General features: G+C 34.8%; 1 protein-coding gene across 3 annotated transcripts in view; it reads left to right on the top strand.

The window, feature by feature from the left end:
- LOC115443819 (endothelin-converting enzyme homolog) overlaps positions 1-18,665 on the top strand; it is a 51,193-nt gene extending 32,528 nt beyond the window's left edge. For all 3 annotated transcript variants that reach the window (XM_037439227.1, XM_037439224.1, XM_037439235.1), the window contains 13 exons: positions 3,073-3,238; positions 5,455-5,664; positions 8,488-8,701; positions 10,113-10,185; positions 10,509-10,829; positions 10,953-11,050; positions 11,720-11,883; positions 12,488-12,670; positions 13,198-13,359; positions 14,072-14,261; positions 14,583-14,713; positions 14,882-15,021; positions 15,187-18,665. In XM_037439227.1, the coding sequence (XP_037295124.1) occupies positions 3,073-3,238; positions 5,455-5,664; positions 8,488-8,701; positions 10,113-10,185; positions 10,509-10,829; positions 10,953-11,050; positions 11,720-11,883; positions 12,488-12,670; positions 13,198-13,359; positions 14,072-14,261; positions 14,583-14,713; positions 14,882-15,021; positions 15,187-15,363 (2,229 nt within the window). In that variant the 3' untranslated portion in view covers positions 15,364-18,665. The remainder of the gene's footprint in view (positions 1-3,072; positions 3,239-5,454; positions 5,665-8,487; positions 8,702-10,112; positions 10,186-10,508; positions 10,830-10,952; positions 11,051-11,719; positions 11,884-12,487; positions 12,671-13,197; positions 13,360-14,071; positions 14,262-14,582; positions 14,714-14,881; positions 15,022-15,186) is intronic.
- The last annotated feature ends 384 nt before the right edge of the window (positions 18,666-19,049 follow it).

The following is a 19,049-nucleotide window of genomic DNA, read 5'->3' as shown; positions in this document are numbered from 1 at the left end:
ACATTACACAAAATCATTATAAATTGTGATCTATATGTTATTCTGATATATAACCAATATTATTGTAAAGTTTCATCCAAATCCGTTCAATAATTTTTTCGTGAAAGAGGAACAAACATCCATCCTCACAAACTTTTGCATTTATAATATTAGTAGGATGTGTGTTAAAAACATATTCGCCAGACCTTTCGAACGCTGGTTATAATAATAAGTAATTTAAGACCGTAAAGTCGTTGGCCCTGCTCCTGATCCCTCTCCGGTCATGTCTGCCGGACCGGACTATGTTAGTGAAGGAACAGAGAGTGCATCCATGTTTTGCGTACACACTTGTGCATTATCTCTTGCGTTCCTGGCTGATCTCCGTTGAGATTGACCGTTGGGGCCATTATTCACCTAAGAGGTAATAATATTAATTATTATTAAGATGCTTCTCTGGTGGCCTTCATTTCAGTGATTCAGATGCAGAGTTTACATACATATCTTACCATTTAGGTACTAATTACTGTTTTATACGCTCATAAAAATACAGTAATTGAGACAGTCAGTACATGATGTAATCATATGTCGGCACGCGCTATCAATAAACCTCTGTTAGTAAGAAGGCCGCGATGGTTGCGCTTGAAGAACCAAACGGTTCGTTTAAGTCCACGTCAATTACAGCCGTTTTCAATGAACGATCCCAATCTCAATCTTTAATCCGATTACGAGTATGAACCAATCAAAACACACATCACGCATTTATCTCCGAAGGGGTCTGCAGAGGCGCAACTAGGGCACCCACTTTTCGCCAAATATATAAACAGGCAGAGAAATAGAAAATCTAAAAAAAATGTTTTGGCTTCTGTCACTCTAGTAAAGACCACATATTCGTTTTTCTTCAATATCTATAATGTACAGACATCGGCATATCACAATTTTGTTATAAAAACACATGCCCTAGACAAGGTATTTTTATAAAGATTTAAGTGAACTCGTTTTTTGAAGTTAGTTAAAAAATAGAATAACCTATTCCAGACCCATAACGCGATATTCAAGTCTCGTCTGACATAACATCATCTTACAAGTACTTACATTCAAACTGCAGATAAAGCCATGCCTAACCCCATAAAAGTTAATATGGAAGGATAATTTTATTTAAAACATTATTTAGGGTGTATAGGCGGACTAAAGGCCATAAACATTCATTACCAGTTAATCTATGATGGGACCAATATATCTGCAAGCAGGAAGATGCATAAATTATAATTAGATCAAAACGCGTCGCCCATACTCAATAATAATAATAAATAATAAGAACTTATTGTTACGTAAAATTCCAGCTTTACACATCTTACAAAGAACATGCTTTGGTTGGTGGTAGGTCTCTCATATGTGGGAGTCTGCCTGGGTAGGTACCACTACAATGTCTATTTCTGCCGCCAAGCAGCAGTGCATAGTCACGGTTGTCAGTGTAACTACTGGAGACATAATATGACTTAACATCTCGATGTCTCAAGATGGCGAGCGCAATGGAATACCAAACAATACTTAGTAATTCAAGGTGTTGGGTGGTGTTTTTACTGTTTATCGTCGTATCGCTTACCATCGGGCGAACGGCAAGCTCGTCTCGTCATTCAAAGAAGTTAATAAAAACAAGGCATGAAAATTGTGTTGTGTTGCTATTAGTGTAAATTGTTACGAAACAAATATAGAAGAAATATCGTCCCCTGTGAACTTCTCAGGTCGTTAACAATATAATGGGCCGCCACGGTGTCGTGCTATTGGGTCGTCGGTACTACATATTTATTAGGTTAAAGGTCGCTGACGTAACCCAAGGATGGGTGACAATTTACTTGGCGCTGAAATGTGTTCTAACATTAAGCTGGAAGGCGCTGGATAAATGTATATGCCACCGAACTTATTTTGCTACCTAGTTCATGCGAATGTCCTATTCAATAATTAAAAATTCAGTCCGTCTCTATAATGTTAATCAGAACTTGGTTTATCTCTAGGTAAAATATAAAATCCGCTTAGTGGTATCTGGGTTGTCTTCTAAGAATGATGCATATTCTTGCTTCTTTCGCAGTTATATTAGCAAGATAGTAAATCTTACTATGATAAGTTTATTCGCGTGAATGATAAATTGAATTCTAGAGTAGTGTTACTATTCATGGGAAATTGGTAATCATGCGAAATGTGGAATTAGAAATTCCCAAGTCTCAAAGACTTTATAAATGCCTTCCTTTCATTTCTTAATTATTCACATCAGTAAATATCAGAAAAGAAAGATTATCAAAAACTAAATTTGAACAGTGAAATAATCTAAGACTCATCTACGCAATTAAAAATCTATAATATTTTTATTAAAACTCTTTTCTGTTCCGAATACTGTAACGGTCCAGTCTATTTTAAACTCGCAGATTTGTTTTTTGTTTATAATCGCTTTTATAATGTGCTCTCGTAAATACACTGGACGTTTCGTGGAATCCACGCTGTTTGGATTTAGATGAGGGAAAATGTGGGTGTTCTCTGTTTTATGGTAAGGAATTCTCCCAGCGATAATGAAGATTCAAGGGATTCTTTTAAATAATTAATATTCAATTCTTACTATAATTTAAGTTAAATTATCTTAGAAATTAACGGCAATGTCTTTTGGCAACAAAATAACATTATTGCATACGAATATTAAAACATTATCCTGTTTTTAAATAAATCTAACCGTCTTTAGTTTAAATTCTAAAACGTGAGGTAAGTTTATTCCTACCTACGTGTCTTCGATGCGTTTTATTTTTACTTTTTATGGAGTAACGTATATAGTAATATGTTCTTTGGCGTAACTATATCAATAATTATGGCCATTATAACTTATAAAACAAAACGAGCGCAAAATGGTGTGGTGCTATGCAGAAGCACTCCAATTCCAAACCCTGAATGTTATTGTAACTATTTACGAACAGTGGCGATAACAAGGCGAGCGACATTCTTATTTATCACTCGTACAAAAAAACAATCTTGAGTAAACTCATCAATACACCTAAAATCCTTTCATCCGTCATAAGTCTTTAAATGATTTACGTATATTTTCTTCCCCAGGGCATGACGTTCATAGCATGGCATCAGCGCACGCGGCTGGAGCGAGTCTTGCTGGGAATGACGACAATGCTGTTCCTCGTGGTGATCCTGACCAGCTTCATGCTGGTGACTATGCAAGGCCCCACTGATTTGCCAATGCCACCGTGTTACAAGCCGGATTCTGAAGGTAGTTGCCCGTCTATGAAATTTAAGCACAAATTTCTATTGAATTATCAATTGAAACCACAAAGCACCCATTTATTCGAATTTGCTATAAAACATTGTTATATTTTGTTTCTTGTTCAAAGCCAAAGTGGAGTTGGTGCTTCTGTTGAAACATTCGATCGATCACCAATCCTAGTTCGAATTATGTCCTAATTTAAGAAATCTAAATAGACACTGCCATACGTTTCCCTAATAATAAGGGCATCAGCCATCCAGTGTTCTTTTTATATGTGATCGACAAATTGACTCCACAGCACCTGATGGTAAGTGAAGCAACATTCTGATAGAGCATCGACTGATGAGAGATGATTGTTCCTTGCTAGCGTACAATCATGCCTGTTAAATCCAGATATACCCAGGCTGATTCCAAAACGCGACACACTAACGTAAGCCACTATGGCAGAATTTATACCTTGTCTGTTATGTATATTTTTATACGGATGAATATAATATCGTTCCACTAGCCAGTTTCTTTAAAGAACTATTATGGGCAATGGCACCTCTTCAGACATTACCTAGATCGCTTGCCTCGAATGTAACAAGAGGCAAACATAACGGACGCAGCGTAGACGGTCTATTTCAATCAGCCCTTGAGCTTGCCTGTTTGCGAAGTAATTCAACGTAGGCAGGAAAACAGATCGATTTTCTATTAGCTTGCTATACACGTACGAGTGACGTATAAACACCTGTATGCTAATACACTTGATTAAATTGCGTAGAGTATGCATTAGTTAATTATTTTGGGGATACGAAACTAATCGTATTCTTTGTTGTATTAAGCACGTGGAACTTTTATGTTGCACGGGTATAGCCAGGTCTTAATATCGGGGAGGGGGGAGTACGGGTTTAAAAAAACTATAAAGAGCATTAAATGCTGGATTAAATTGAAAAAATTAAAAAAAGTTTGTCAGTCTTAAATCTATTGTTACTTGAACAAAGTATTAAGGGAAGATCAGCGGTGAATGACTAGTGTTAGATAAAGAATTAATTCCTGGTTATGTTTTCAGTCTCAGAGATTGAGGAAAATTAATTATATTTTCTAAACTTATCAACTACGTTAAAATTGCTTATTCTATTACCTCGTTTTATTTGCTATTGTAATATACTTAACAATTTCAACAAACATTGTTTCTTGTTCACCGCTGACGTTTATAAGGTCGCATGCAGGAACTATATCTGCAAATATAGGATATTTTCCGGATCATTAGTGATGATTTTCAACTTCCGCGCGTTTAGTTCCCGGTTTAGCTTCATGGGGCTTGCGCTGTTCCACTGGTGGGTAGAGGTCTTCTCTTCGCTTTTTATGATACAGTTTGTTTGTTATATACAGGTAATACAATACCATGTATTAGATGAATTGCCGCCACGGTGAAGTTTAACAATCATGGCGCTTTGAAAGAAGCATCTTGCTTGTCTTGGTTGACTAAAATACATTTGATTTTACATCATTATTTCAACAAATACAAACTTTCGGTTTATTTGATTTAGTGATCCGACGCTAAACAACTGTTTGGAGTAACAATGTCGGCGTTAAAAATATTTGTACACTAATAAAAGACGGCACGAATTTTTATTATAATGTAATGAAACGAAAACTTTCCATTAGCACGCGTGATGTATTCGCAAAACCAAAAGGCCAGGTTAATGTTAAATGACGATGAATTGTGATACGGCTTTAGGTAACTAGAAATGCCTCATATGATAGTGGTATCAAAACTACACACCTAACATATATATTGCGAACATTATAATAAAAATAAACAAGCTTTCACAGATTTTGCCTTATCACGAATAGTATGATATTAGACTATTAATAAGACTAGCACTATTCTGGCAACCAAGAGACCCTTTGACTCTTACTAAATTGTACTCTACTTGTACAAATCTACTAATATACTTGCCGTTCCAGGATGAAATATGATGGAGTAATTGTTAGTACGTCTGCCTTGCTGAGGTCTCCAATCCGATTCTGGATCTGGGTTCATTCATATTCAATCGAGGCTGGTAAACAGCAATAGACCCGTATTGTATTGGATCTAATATATGGAGAAATGGAGGTGATAGCACAGCCTACCCCTGAAAAGGGAAAAAGGCATGAACCGATAGATGCTTTTCTACCGCTGAAGGAAAGCCATGATGCTGTAAGTATAATGATTCACCCGAAAATTACCATTTCAGAATCTAGTGTCTGCCTGTCAGGATCGTGCATCTACACAGCTAGCGAGGTGATCAAGGCCTTGGATGAGACCCAGGATCCATGTGAAGACTTCTACGAGTTCGCCTGTGGAGGATGGATACGCAACAACCCAATTCCGGAGGGGAAACCCAGCTGGGGCATCTTCAGCAAAATTGAATTGCAGAATCAGTTGACCATCAGATATGCTTTGGGTGAGTGATTAATTTGCTTCGATCTAGCAGGATATCGGGGTCTAAACTGTGAAATTATAAGTTCGAATCCCAAACTAAAAAAAATAAGTAACGTGTTAGAAATAAATAATTACTTAACACTTGTAATCTAGGTGCCACGCAGTTACTTATTGTACCACACAGAAGACACAAAATCGTTAATAAGTCAATATTTCCTTCAAGCCTAATAGTCCATTGAAAAGTTACATTTGGGGTTGCGTTTTTTAGAGGACGCAATTTTATTTTTTTGAACTGTAGGGGGGTCAGTATAAAGCTAAAACCAAGTTTGTGGGGTCACCACCCTTGTCCCACGGCCGCCATCTTGAAAATAGGGGTTGAAATGGTTTTACGATGTATCTCTTAAACTATTTTTCTGACAAAAAAAAATTATAAACATTTTTTGTTGCAAATTAAATTCTCTACAACTGTGGTCCAGTAACTTTTTGTCGTAGAACTGTAAATCAAAAAGTTATAAGCGAAAATGTAAAAAAAATCAATGTTAAGCAATGTCCATTGCAACGTCATTAGAATGTGTGTTTATAAGGTTCATAATACTTTTTTTTGTACTCTCATTACGTACAACACAAACCCGCGGTTACAAAAAAAAGTATTATGAACCTTATAAACACACGATCTGATGACGTTGCAATGGACATTGCTCAACATTGAATTTCTTAATATTTTCGCTTATAACTTTTTTATTTATAGTAGTACTACGACAAAAAGTTACTGGACCAAAGTTGTAAAGAATTTAATTTGCAACAAAAAATGTTTATAATTTTTTTTTTGTTAGATAAATAATTTAAGAGACACATTGTAAAAACCATTTCATCCCCTATTTTCAAGATGGCGGCCGTGGGATAAGGGTGGCGACCCCACAAACTTGGTTTTAGCTTTACACTGACGCCCCCTACACTTCAAAAAAATAAAATTGCGTCCTCTAAAAAACGCAAGGTAAGGCCTAAAAAATTTAACATTTCAATGGACTATAACTAATTTATTGGTTTAGCAATTATTGATGCAAATGTCAACTCACACATTGTTGTTTTATTTAGCAACTTATACGACATTAACGTTAGTTTCAAAGTGATTCTGCGTAATAGCGACGATAGCCTAGTTGGATGTGGAACGGACTGCCGAGACGAATTTCCGCAGGTTCAAAACTTAAGTGCACACATTTCTGATTTTTTTAAAATTATGTGGGTATTCTTTGTGAATTATCGCTTACTTTAACGGTGAAGGAAAACATCGTGGCGAAACCTGCATGCCTGAGGAATTCTTTATAGGAATTTTGAGGGTGTGTGAAATATACCAATCCGCACTAGGCCAGCGTCGTAATAAAGCCTAATCCCTCAGTAGTAGAGGAGGCCCGTGTCCAGCAGTGGAACAGTATATAATACAAAGCTAATATTATTAGGTATTATAGGTAAATTATTACCTGCGTATAAAATAAATATGGTAATTTATTATGGCCATTTTGTATCGGGATTAACGGATGAATGTTTGCGCGGAACCCAAAGCGTCAAAACAATGACAAAAGCACAACTTTAGAAAAAATATTTGCCTTTTTTATTTCCGCCCTATAACCGCAATAGCCTCAACGATTTCCTACTGACGTTAAAACAATATGTCACGATAAAGTATTTTCGCATAATATGACGTACAACCAAACGCCAGGAAAAATATAAGTACTCACTAATAATACTGACGCCTTATACAATCGATCAAAATGTACAGGGTGATTCGAAAAGATGGTATCATAATTTAAACTATCTATTGTATTTATATAAAATAATATCTAAGATACCGAAAGATGTAAGAACAAATTCACTGGTGGTAGGTCTCTCATATGTGAGAATCCGCCTGGGTTGGTACCACCGTAATGTCTATTTCTGCCGCTAAGCACCAGTAGTCACTGTTGTGTTCCGGTTTTAAGGACATTGCAGCTAGTGTAACCACTGGACATAATGAGACAACATCTCACGTCTCAGGAAGGCGAGCGCATTGAAAATACCAAACAATACTTTGTAATTCAAGGTGTTAGATAGTATTTCTACTGTTTATGGGTTGTATCGCTTACCAGCAGGCGAACGGCAAACTCGTCTCATCATTCAAAGAAATAAAATAAAAAATAGAATATAAAAATACGAAATTTAATATCTGTTGCGTACGTAGTAACGTACAAAATCCAAATTCAGTCGCTCTCTATATTCGGGTGACAAACTCGGTATAAATTACATTCATTAAAAAATCTGAATGAAATTCTGTTAGATTTTATATCGGCTTGTATGATATCCACATATGCCATTATAGTCGATATTTGTAACATATTAGTATGTGCCCGCCAATGAATTCATATCGTTAACGTATATTGTATGTGTAAAAATTAGTAACTCGGGTGTGCGGTACGAATTCTCACGGAATTGCTTAAGTAAATTGTAAAGACGGTTCTTCACAAAGAGTTCATTTTATCTTGTTTCTTTGCGTGAATATAATTTGTACCCTTGTAGACATACGGTGAAATAAAATCTACAGGCATTTTTGACAGCTTTCTGTTTGATACCTTAAAATTAAGATTATTGGTAATAGAGGAAATTAAATGATTATTTATAATAGCTTATGTCACAAATAGGTAACAAGGATATTGAACAGCCGGTGTAATACCTAGATTTTAGAACCATGTAGACCTTCAAAAATATACAAAAATACTGTTACCTCTTTAGTTCAGATTTGAGTAGTTTAAGTTACAAAAACTTGTGTAAATATTTAAAATGCCACTGGTAAATTCTGTCAAAATTCTTCCAGACCAAGTCAACATCTCGAACCCTAACGACGCGGAAGCCAAAGCCCGTATATACTACGACGCTTGTATAGACACAAACGAGACAATCGAGAAGCTAGGCGAGAAGCCATTGGTGGGTGTCATCAAGAAGCTGGGAGGCTGGCACATCCTGCCAAATACAATGATCAAGCAGCAGAAGTTTGACCTACAGAAACTGGTGCAAGACGTTCAGAACACGTAAGTTTCATAGAGAGATACACAATTAGATACATACATATTATGTTGACATTTTTTATGAAAACCATGTCGGAAAGCAAAAGAATAATTTCAATTTCGAAATGGTTCAAAAGGTGATAATAACGCGCAAGGCGATATCTACAAGAGAATTCTAATGACATTGGTAAAATATAATATAAGTAGAATAATTTGAAATATACCTATAATTCAAAGGTTCATTGATTAAGGTTCAGAATTAACTATTATTTTACCATGTAGGGCACTGAAATTAATGGATCTTATAGTAAATAGAATATAGATCAAATATAATCTTGATTCGAACGAGAGAAGTTACATCCCTCGATGGTCGCCGGAACTTTACCGGCCTATCTTATTGAATGCAAGATATATGTTTGTGGTAGGTTATTCGTATTCACTTGGATAGCACAAGGTGTAAAATCCGCCATAGTGGCTGCACTACTGGCGTTCCAGGATTAGTCTGTGTTTAACCGGTTCCAAATAGGCCAGCATAATTATATTGACTGGTGAGAGGTAATCATATCGTCGACACATTATCTGACCCTACTCCACTTGCCAACATTGCAGTAGGGTCACCTTCTCTTGCTCGATAAAAAAAATCCTCTGTAAGTTATCAGTACTAATCATTTTGACCAGTTGTTCACATTACATGCAAATGATATTTTAGTGACGGTTATTATTCTTATATTACCGTGCGCACACGCTTGTCAATTCCAAATTTAAATAGATAAGAGCTTGCAAGCTGCTGTAATTTGTTAACGATATAGCGTTAGTTTTTGAACACAAAGAAAACGAAGACTTTTTCTATACAAAGGCAACAGTGACATCACAGCTCCTGATGATAAGTGAATTGGCGTCAGATAAAGATTGACGTAATTAATCCTCGCTCGTCATTAAGATCCGGCCTGTTCGAAACCAGATATACACAGAATGATTCCGTAACGCGAGGAACGAACGTGGGCCATTATAAAGGGTTTTAAACCTTGTGTACGGTGGTCACTGGTCAGTGTAGATACACACGTGTTTGACGCTAGAATTCACACTCACATATAACAATACAGCATCTACAATCAGTATCTGAGCGGATACATTATCTTATCGTCAGCATCTCTTGTTTGCGACAGGGGCTTGCGAAGCATCTTCATGATTGTACAAATGTAGAGTTCTCAGTAAGTGTCAGGGGTTTACTGGTGTTAGGGGAGAGGCGGTTCATATCCTAGACGCCAGGTCTTAGGAGAAGCGCCATAAGCCTTAGGGGGGCCTAGGGAGAGCCCACACGCTCATCATTGACACACAAGATATTCCTTTACCACCACAAAACATAAAATAAGACTATTATAACCAGTCTGGTTCTGTGTACTATATTGAATATTAACGAAATGTTTCGTTTCAGATACAATCTCGGCGGGCTTTTCAACTGGGCTGTTACAGAAGACGACCGGAATTCGTCCAAGCACGTTATTGTGGTGAGTATCATGGTCTTGTTATATTTGAAGAAATCTATTGGGACGTTGTTATGCTATTTTGACAGTGAAAATTAAAAATAAAACAATGTATGTAAAATCACATATTTATTTAATACGGAGAATTGAAAAGTATAAGTCAATATTATAATCAAATGTGTTTGATTAATCTAAGTTAATTGGGGATGCTACGTCTGTATTTATAAAACCCCAAAATGACCATTGATTAAAACCTATCTGCTAATTGACGTTATAAATGATCACCGAAAAAATAGAAACAGCTTTTTGCGTTCCTAAAGATAATAAACCATTTATCACATTCACAGTTGGATCAAGGCTCACTAAACCTTCCTACACGCGACAACTATCTAAACAAAACGGCTCATAAGAAAGTGTTAGACGCTTATTTAGACTACATGACGCGAATATGCGTACTTTTGGGCGCCAATAAGAGCGAGGCCAGAGCTCAGATGACCAAAGTCATACAATTTGAGACAGACTTGGCTAATATAACCACACCGATGGAAGATAGGAGAGATGAGGAAGGATTGTACAACCCGTTTAACATCAGCGAGTGGCAGAAAGTCGCTCCTTTCATGAATTGGACTATGTTCTTTAACGATGCCTTCAAATTAGTTAATAGAACGGTGAGTATCTTTTTTGGGTATTATGTATTTATTTATTTCCAATATTATCTCAATAGGAATTGCACCCAATTCGATATATCTCTCTATAACATATAAAAATTAATCCCTTTTTCCCTTGTTCAGATATTGGACTCTGAAAGAATCGTGGTATACGCACCTGACTATTTCAAGAACCTAACCAAGATCATTCGGCGTTATAGCAAGACGGAAGAAGACCAAAGGCAAGTATTATACAATTTGACGGCAAATTTACCACCTATACACAAACAAACATGTCTTAGCTAGGTAGTCGGGGTAGTTTGTTTCAATTATGATAGAATTTTAACATGTTAGACTAGTCATCATTTTGAAACTAATCTTAAATCTGAAAATAGTCTTAACTCAGAAAATAGTCTCAACTCTTAAATTTGTTCTAACTCTGAAATCAGTCTTAACTCAGAAAATAGTCTCAACTCTGAAAATAGTCTCAACTCTGAAATTAGTTCTAACTCTGAAATCAGTCTTAACTCAGAAAATAGTCTCAACTCTGAAATAAGTTCTAACTCTGAAATCAGTCTTAACTCAGAAAATAGTCTCAACTCTGAAATAAGTTCTAACTCTGAAATCAGTCTTAACTCTGAAAATAGTCTTAATTCTGAAAATCCTCTTAGCTCTGAAAATAGTCTTAATTTTGAAAATAATTTTATTACTAAAAGTTAGTTCTGTAATTTTACTTTCTAGACAACTGTTCAAATTGTTAAGGTATTTGACCAATAAAATTATCCGACTTTACAATAGTCAATCGTCAAACTGATTAAAACTGACTTCAAGCATCTTCGCCTCATTATTCAATTGCATTTACTGCTACTTCTACTTCACTTACACTACTTCTACTTTACTACTACTTCTAGAACAATAACGAGTTACATGATGTGGCAAGTGTCGCGGTCTCTGTCGACTTACCTGTCGAAGTCGTTCCGTGACGCAACCAAGATCTTGCGGAAGGCGCTGTACGGCTCCGAAGGCACCGAGGAATCTTGGAGATATTGCGTCACTGATACTAATAATGCTATTGGTAAGTGATTAGAAAAAGCCTATACTGAATAGTCATCATTAAGGAACGTTGGCTGTTCGATTGTCAAAAATATACTGACTAATATTGTGAAATGAATCCATGCGATTTAAAATGGTTTCGTTAAATAATTCTTATTTCTCTAGCCATATTTTATTATTTACCAAACCGGACATGGGTATGACGTGGACATGGAATCCACATGGTGTTAATGCAAATAGTAACATTGGCCATAGTAATGCACAAAGAAACAGACTTAAAAAGACCCTTTTTCCCCCTTAAAAGCCGGCAACCCCATACCCCCTGGTATTGCGGATATTTATGGGCTGCGGTAATCGCTTACCGTCAGGTGAACTATATGTTCGTTTGCCCCCAATATTGTGAAAAAAACAAACCTTTAAGGTCACTATAATACCCAAATGTTATGATCTGTCTTTCTGTAAGTGTTCCATCTCACGGTGGATAGCTGATTGATCGTATCTCTGGGACGTTGCAATTTATAGTATCCTCTTATTATCAGGTCTGACTGCTAGTTCGTCTACCCAGTCGGCTGCTTGTCTGAAAACTACAATAATCTGTAACTAAAATAATTTCCTCATATTTCCAGGGTTTGCAGTTGGAGCAATGTTCGTCCGAGAAGTGTTCCACGGTGAAGCGAAAACGCAAGGAGAGTGCATGATTGACAACATACGGAACGCCTTCAAAGAGAACCTCAAGAACCTGCAGTGGATGGACAAGGAAACCAGGAAGGCAGCGGAGACTAAGGCTGATGCTATTACTGATATGATAGGTAAACTAAAGCTTAATAATAATCAAGTTATTAATGATCTTGACAGGAAAGTAGAGTTAATGAAATTTTTTTGTAAACTGTGATGACATATTTGATCAAGATACGAAACAGCATTGTATAAATTTTTTTTCGACTCTTTGCACTGCACATGATGGTAAGCGTGATGCTGTCTAGATAGAATATCGAATGGCAATAGTTGGCTATCTCATGCTATTCGGTACAATCATGTTGGCCTACCGCGATGCTTATTCACGCTATGGTGATACGACCCAGGATTAGAGAAAGGAGCGAACACGCGCTCATCTATACTTTGAACTACAAGATCGTCTTACCTTATAGTCTTTTTGCTTTGTATTACCTCGGCCAAGTGACGGGGATCGTCTTTTGAATTGTCCGTATTGAGATCATTAACTAGTCCTCTTTCTCTTCAACCGCATTCCATTGCACCCCTTATACAGTTAGTATTCAATGTGTATTTTAATTTTAAGGTATCTTTAATGTTAGCTTATGCATTACCTATTTACCAGGTTTTCCCGACTACATCCTCCACAAAGACGAGCTGGATAAACAATATGCCGAATTAGTTGTCAAGCCGAATGAATACTTCGAAAACAACATCGCATTCAACGTGTTTAGCCTGAAGAACGACCTTAGTAAACTGGATAAGCCTGTCAACAAGACTAAGTGGGGTAAGTTATTTTTAAACTATTGTCTTCCGGTAGATTATAATGCAAATATAGAAGTACAACGAAGGAAGGGAGAATGAAGAGAAATGAAGGAATAAAAAGCCATTGAATACTGATCAAATGATAGGTACTAATAATAAGTGTGCGGGTAACTTACACACGCACACGCACCCACTTGCGCACACACATTCCAGACTCCGGGTTGATAGACAGTCCGACAGTAGAAAAACCCAATATCACTGCCCTACTCGAGGATTGAACAAGACATCAGCACTGTAATGGTACCGTAATATAACTATGCAAACGGAGGCAGTCATCTGCCGTTTAGTCAGATTAAAATGTCGACCAATTTCGATTAAGTATAGGCCACTCTCGCGACTGCGTACATATTTTTGCGGACCGTCGTCGATCTTACTTTATAATACGCTGCCTTCTACCCCGCGGTCAATAAGACCTGTTAAAAAATCCAACACTAGAGATACTAACAACAGTTGACGATGGACCATCGCTAGCTTTATGCCGGCTTGTCTAAACATGCACTAGCCACGTTACTCGATGACTCGTTAGAATTACTCACTATGGGCTTTTGGGAACCAGTCGGGTTAGGATGCAAAATGTCCGCAAATATTCCACCAGTGACCAACAAAACATTAAATACATAGACACTTAAAATTAAAATCGTGTCGTCTTTTTGTTATAAAACCTTTGTATGCAGGGATGACACCATCAACAGTCAACGCGTACTACACCCCAACTAAGAACCAAATAGTGTTCCCGGCCGGAATCCTACAGCTACCATTCTATGACGGCGACAACCCTAAATGCGTGAACTACGGAGCCATGGGTGTCGTTATGGGACATGAACTAACCCATGCTTTTGACGACCAGGGACGAGAGTATGACAGGTTCGTAGATATAATAATATGAACTTATGATTTAAAATATATTGGGGTGTTGTTAAGATCTATAAAACCATTTAGCTTATATTATTTTTATAAAAAAAAAGAAAAGTAATAAACGTTCATTTATGAATTGTTCCTTGGTCTGTACGATAAAAAAAAATTACATTTGACATAACCTCATAAATAAACCACAGAACTGCTTGTGACATAAGGCTGTCCCCATACAGTCAATAGTCGATGGCTTGATATGAAAAATAATACGAAATGTTAATATTAATTATTCACACGAACTTTTTTCGAATAATTGTCTTATTTTTTTTCCAGATTTGGAAACCTGAACCAATGGTGGAACAACGCAACCATAAAAACATTCAAGGAACGCGCCCACTGCTTTCAGCGGCAATATTCGAATTATTCGGTCGATGGACAACGTTTGAACGGCAAACAAACCCTTGGTATGTTATTTAAATATATATAATTATATAAATGTTACATAATTGAATTTATCAATCTAATACTGTCTAAATTGAGAAATCAGTTATTCTTAATATATCAGATTCAGTTTTGTTACGGTATTAAATTGCGATAAATATTAAATAACACTGTAAATATATTATTTATAGGTGAAAATATAGCCGACAATGGAGGATTGAAGGCATCATTCCATGCTTACGTTAACTACAGCAAAACAGCTAAAACGAATTATACTCTCCCGGGATTGAAGTACAATCATCGCCAGCTGTTTTTCATTTCCTTTGCTCAGGTTTGTTTGAAGTTATTATATATTTTTTTTTTATTATATTTTCTAATATTATGTACTTATATGGAATAAATATTTATAATCGACTACGCAAGATATTTTTGTAAATATTATATTTTTAGTATTAAAGGCTATGATTCGCATTATCTAATATTATTTTATATACAGGTGTGGTGCTCAGCAATGACCAAAGAATCAACAAAAATGCAAATTGAAAAAGACGACCACACAATCGCCAAATACAGGGTGATCGGTCCGATATCCAACTTGAAGGAATTTTCAGAAGAGTTTCACTGCCCCTTAGGTTCCAAAATGAACCCGGTAAAAAAATGTGAAGTTTGGTAAACATCGTCATGTTATTTAGAAAGAGCTTATGCTTGAGCTGCCATATTTATTAAAGCAGCATTGTAATAGCGATTGATTTAAGTACGGTATGAAATCGAAATAAGGTGACAAGATCTATGAAAAGCCTTACTAGAAAATTGATAATAATAATAAATTAGTAACACAATCTGTTTATTCCCAACTTAATATAAAAGTATTTAAAGAGTTTTGAATTTAGCCATTTCTAGGTTTTCATTAGTCATAACGTGTATAATACTAACACGATTTTCTAATAGAATATACAAATTTCGTATAAAGGAAATAACTAACTTTAATTAATTTAGTTTTTCTAGTCGGGCTTTGTGCAAAAAATTAAAGGTATATAATATTATAAAGGATTGTGTACAATTTATGAAATTTCTTTGTTTGTGATACGTTAGATGTATCAATTTTGTTTTAAATGTCTTATATTATTTATTGTACGCATATATTATGTGAAAACGGGTATCTATGTCTACACCATAAAGAAATAAGGTACAATTTTCGGATTCGGAATTGCTTAGAAATAGTTTATGAATGATGGAAATTAAATCACATTCGTTTCTTCGCGTTTAATGTTTTTAAAAAATGGAAACAAGACAATTCATGAAATACTACTTTAACTATCCAAATATTGTAATATTTCAATCTGAATACAAATATTTTTAAGCAATTCGAAATAAACTTACCTTTGCCAAACCGTATGGCTTCCTTTAAAATTACTTATTATACATATATTTATATTGCTTTTTATGTTAGTAATCTTATCATAATACCGCTCGCTTCTACAAAATATCACGGTATTGTTAATAAATAGACTATATAATAAGGACATTCCAAAATGAGCAAATAATACTACAGCGACATAAGCAAGCTATGTTGCTATTGTACTTACAATAATAAAATTCTGAGCGGTTATGCTAGGATCTTTAGACAAACTACGTTTTCTAATAAATGTTTAGCTGTACTTAATTTTATATAAATGTATATTTATTAGTGCCATTAGTGAACAAATGTGCAGTACATGTTTAGTTTAAAGCGTTTTACGTATATTAAGTAGTGAAAATGCTGGTCATTTCTAGTAAAATCCAGTCGAAGTTAGTCAAAAGAGTATTCGCGATCAGGTAAGACTACTAAGCGACTATTCTAGGGTTTGAGCGAATATCTTGGAACAAAAAGGCTTTCATTTATATGAAATGGATTGATTATGGCTAATTTCGACTGGGTTTGCGTTTTATTTTAATACATAAATGTTGTTAGATCGTGTGATATAGTGCGTGTTAAATGTTACATTGTAGGTACATACAGCTACAAAAGAGTGTACCTAACACTTATCAGTTAACCTTTCTCGTGTGAGTGGCACTTTATAGATTATTAACTTTTATTCGGGGCTTTGTCCGCCTAAAAAAGTTTTTCTGGTTTATAATTTTACAGAATAATACGGTTATGTCCTTTCTAAGGTCTTAATCTATCTTTATACAAAATTTTATAGATATCCGTTCAGTAGTTTTTGAGATTAGTACTTCAGATAGATCGACGTGGTGGAGGACTGTCTTAATATGTAGGGATAATCAGTCTCATATCTCTTATAATTGATATGCCATTACCAAAAAAAGTTTTCTATTTAGCGGACTAAAGTTCATAAATTATAATAGAGAGCCAAAAGTGCAATTGATTTATTCATAATATTAATATTTGTTAAAGAAAATCAAATGCTAAAAAACTTGGTGGAATATTCTTTTGAAGGAAACCTGAATTTACTTTTCTCTTGTGCGTGAAAGGTTAAAAAAATATATATAAATATATGTTGCTTTCGTGTTGAATATATTAAGATTTTGATATGTGTGTGGGTACATACTTTTTGGGACCAGCTGTATTTTTTTTATGAACGTACCAGTGGATTTTAATTTACATCATAATTCATATCATAGAAGTACAAATAGATGAGATTTCTGTAACTGCATAGTATTGTAACGCCTTGTTTTTCGTGGAAATTTAAAAGCTTATGTGTTGTGGGAAATTCAATAAATACTGTATGGTTATTTTTTATTCGTCTGTCTTATAATATTATGTCGTTTTTCTAATATTAATATGCGAGTAAGGTGAAAAGAATTTTGCCATTATTTATTTCGACACATATATTATATGTCTTTTTGCTTTAGTTTTTTACAACACATAAGCTTTTACTATATTGCGTAATGATAAAATATGACAATAAACACTAAAATCGTCATCCTTTGTCTCTTTCATCAAATAACTAGTTACAATTTGAATACTTTCACCAGTCATATTTATCATAAACTCAACCTTATTTGCATGGGTCTAAAAATAATAGATACCTATAATTCTATTATCGACATCATAAGATTTCAGTATTTTGCCCTAGCTCTTAGCTTTAAACAATTTATGATGTATAAATGCTACAAAAATCACTTTATTGAAAATTCTTCAAGATCATATTTTTTATATCCATTTAAATAGCTTGTTGCAGCGCAGTTCTTAAAGTTTTGACCTGTCATAATATCTTCACATAAAAATTATATCTTCATAATATATTATTGAACCATTTGCATAATTTAATTTTTATTAGATAGGTATTTCAAGAGATAATTATAAATCATCACGAATATGCGTTTTCATATTACATATTGCATATCTAATACCAATATCCATATAGAATAGTAGTGTAGCGTCTGACCAATTTATATTGTACCATTTTGAATCATAGGCAGTATAAATAAATGTTGTGTGCCTAATCCCTGTAGAGTTTAAGTGAAATTTCTATAGCAATTTTTTTTTCAGTATTAAACCCGTCAGGAGTCGTGTCACATGCATTTTTTGTAATATTATTTTTTTCACAAATTACTAATACAAAAATTTCTAACATCATTAATTCTTAGCATGTGAAAAGCGAGTATAAACTTGTAGAAACAATAATTGTATCCGGTTTTTCCACTTTCAAAAAGAATACAGTCTTTTAATCCACTTTATTCATTTGCTATAGAAAATTTATCTAAATATGCGTCTTAAACACCAATTAGTAAAGTAACCAACCAGTATTTAAGCAGCGTTAGTATATTTTAAAGCTATTTAATGGACATAAGCATGAATTATATGAAATAGCCGGCCGATTTTATATGTTTTATTTACTTATAGATTTTGAATATTTTGACAGTTCGGAGTCGCATTTAGAATAATATGTTTTCCGACAAATGTATGACTGATTTGTATTTTGTTTGATCTTTGTAAAAAATAAAGTTGTGTTGCCCACACTTTCCAGTAAATGTTGTTTTATTTTCACTTTGTCTAAAAATAACATAATTCATTGAAATATCAGACATAGCTACTTAATAGTGACACTAATTTGAGGTTCTAGTACAATTTTCGCATTTCTTGGACAGATTTGAATGAGCATTATTACATAAAATTTGTTAATAAAGTTAGTCGTTAATTAATAATATACTGATTAATATTTTACTTTTTTAATATCACCACCGACAAATTATTGTATTGAGAATGTTTATGGCCTTACGGAGAATATTGGCATAAAATGTAACAATTTATATAACACTAGGTGTTGCCCGCGGCTTCGCCTTCTCATGTTGTATTTTTACACTAACAAAAGTAGGTAGCCTAAGTGTATCATCTAATCCACTTTAGTAATCCAT

Source organism: Manduca sexta, chromosome 3 (assembly GCF_014839805.1).
Source record: "Manduca sexta isolate Smith_Timp_Sample1 chromosome 3, JHU_Msex_v1.0, whole genome shotgun sequence".
NCBI lineage: Eukaryota > Metazoa > Arthropoda > Insecta > Lepidoptera > Sphingidae > Manduca > Manduca sexta.
The sequence above is the reverse complement of the archived record's forward strand: the minus strand, read 5'-3'. Positions and strand labels throughout refer to the sequence as shown.